Raw genomic sequence first — 2243 nt, 5'->3', positions numbered from 1 at the left:
GCAGATAATGCTCCTGTCTCTACCTCTCTCACCAGCACCTGGTCAGTGTGCTCCCTGTATACCCTCAGGACCTGGACATCTCAGGCTGTGAGTGGATGCTGGGTTTGGTGACATATTGGTCATTGGGCCTTCAAAAGAACAATTAGGGGGAGCAAGTCACCCCGGGATGGTGAGCTAGGCAAAATGGGCCCTAAGGTGTGATACCTTCACCCCTAAAACATGGAGTTCCATGGTAGCTGTAATGAAGATTGACCATTCGTGATCTTAAGAAAGAAATCTGAAGCTATTGGCTTTGTGCCAGTGGGAATCATATGAGTGCCTAAAAGCAGACAACTTTCCAACTGAAGGCAGGAGATCTGGAGCTCAGGAGGGTTTGTCCTGCTCACTTTGTGGATGAAGGCAGCACAGGGGGCGAAGTCCACAGTGAGCCTGGAGGCAGCCTGTCCTGAGCCCTCTCAGCTTCAGCCAGCAGCACAGCAAGTCATGAATGACTCAGAGAGGATGAGGCAGTGGCTGGGGGCTGTGTAGGGGAGAGTTTTTTTTGGTGTTTTTGTTTTGTTGTTGTTGGTTTGTTTTTTTAATTTTTGTGCCATTAATGAATTATTTATTGCAAATACCTTTTGAAAGAAAATACAAGTGGTGACGTTTTTGAGAGGCACCGGATGAAGGATGCTGGTGGTGCAGTCCATAGGGAGTTTCACCACTAATATAAAGGCCAAACCTCTCTAGTGTTCAAATCCAGCAGTTGCTTCTCAAGAGAAAGATTGGCAATCAATCTCCTCTCCTGAGATTTGAGTTTTAAAAGCTGCTGGAGGGTCAGCTCTGAGACCATTCTGACTCCACAGCATTGAGTTTAGTTGAGGTGAGCAACGGACACTATTCCTCTCATCCTTAAAGGCTACACATGCTTTTCATACTTGGGGGCTGAACTGAGACTTGGGAGAACAAGGGACTCACCCAGAGGAATCCAGGTGTGGGCCCTATGCACCCACCTGTGACCTCAAGGTCTCTCCACTTGACAACCAGTTCTGACAAGCTGAAAGCAACAGATTAGAGTCCTCAAGAGCACCTTAAGCCATTGCTGTGTCAGGTGTGTGGCACAGTGAACGCTCTTGAGCATCCCAGGGGCAGGGCTCCAAGAGTCCCTAACTGAGCCTATTCCCAGGGCTTCCCCGAATACCCTCCAGACAGACACTTGCATTGGAACCAGATTCAAGGCAAATCCAAGCCAGGGCACCAGTGGCCCTGGCTGTCCCACAAGAGCTCCACCAAGAGAGACTGTCTGGACATCAGGGCATCCTTACTGGGCACCTGGATAGTAAGGCTCAGCCTTGAACCCAGACAAGCCCAGCAGCCCCACCTCACTCCCATCAGGCCTGGTTCAGCCGCTGGCCAGAACCAAAGCTGGCCACTGTTCCTGCTTCTGGAAGGACTTGGACACCGAGACTCTTCTCCAGTTCACAGTGTGCGGCCAGAGCTCAGAAAGGAGGCCGGCCTGAGAGGGGCCTCGCCCTGGCCTGTGCTCCAGCTCCAGGGATAAAGAGAGGGAGGAGATGGGGAGGAGGAAGGAAGAGGGAAGGTAGGAGCCGAGAATCCCTGGAGTCCTGGGGGCCCTCTCACACCCGCAGCCTCTGCCCATCCCACCTGTCCTCCTCTGGCCTGGGGAAAGCACAAGGAACCAAGCCCGCAGCCATCGCTGTGAGGCGCAGGGTCAGCGGGATGAAGGGCTGGCCTGGCCGGGGACGATGGCCCCAGGGCGTAAGCAGGAGCGAGCGTGCCCGAAGCTGGGCGGGGGTCGAGGGAAGGGCTCCCCTGGTGAGTCCCGCTGGGAAGCAGGGATGCAAACGGGCAGCTTGCGGTCAGGGGGCGGGGAGCGAGGACATGGGCGGGCCAGAGGTCAGGAGTCAGGGTTCCAAGAGCAAGGACGCGGGCGCGCCAGGGGGTCAAGGGTCGGGGTTCGGAGAGCGAGGACGCGCGAGGGCCAGGGGTCAAGGGTTGGGGTTCAGGGAGCAAAGACGCCGCGCGGTAGGCCATTGAGCAGAGACGAGCACAAAGCTTCCCGCGAAACTGACGTCGGCGCGCGCCGGCGGCGCAGGCACCGCCCCTTGGCTTCGCCCCACCCCCGCGCTCGCCTGGCTCCTCAGCGCGCCGGCGCACCTTCTCCTCTCCCATTGGCTACCTCTCATCGGCGCCCGCCGGCTGGCCCGGTGCGCGGCGCTCGATTGGCTGCCGGCCGCGGGCCG

The 2243-nt window shown here is 57.2% G+C and overlaps 1 protein-coding gene across 1 annotated transcript in view; it reads left to right on the top strand.

The window, feature by feature from the left end:
• Positions 1-1745: 1745 nt before the first annotated feature.
• Positions 1746-2243, top strand: part of LOC102863476 — a 6269-nt gene continuing 5771 nt past the window's right edge. The window contains exons 1-2 of the mRNA XM_006900672.1: positions 1746-1896; positions 2145-2207. Coding sequence (XP_006900734.1) covers positions 1746-1896; positions 2145-2207 — 214 coding nt within the window. The remainder of the gene's footprint in view (positions 1897-2144; positions 2208-2243) is intronic.

Source organism: Elephantulus edwardii, unplaced genomic scaffold (assembly GCF_000299155.1).
Source record: "Elephantulus edwardii isolate Elephantulus edwardi_28Jun2011 unplaced genomic scaffold, EleEdw1.0 scaffold00289, whole genome shotgun sequence".
Classification (NCBI taxonomy): domain Eukaryota; kingdom Metazoa; phylum Chordata; class Mammalia; order Macroscelidea; family Macroscelididae; genus Elephantulus; species Elephantulus edwardii.
Note: the sequence above shows the minus strand (reverse complement) of the source record. Positions and strands in the feature narration are given on the sequence as shown.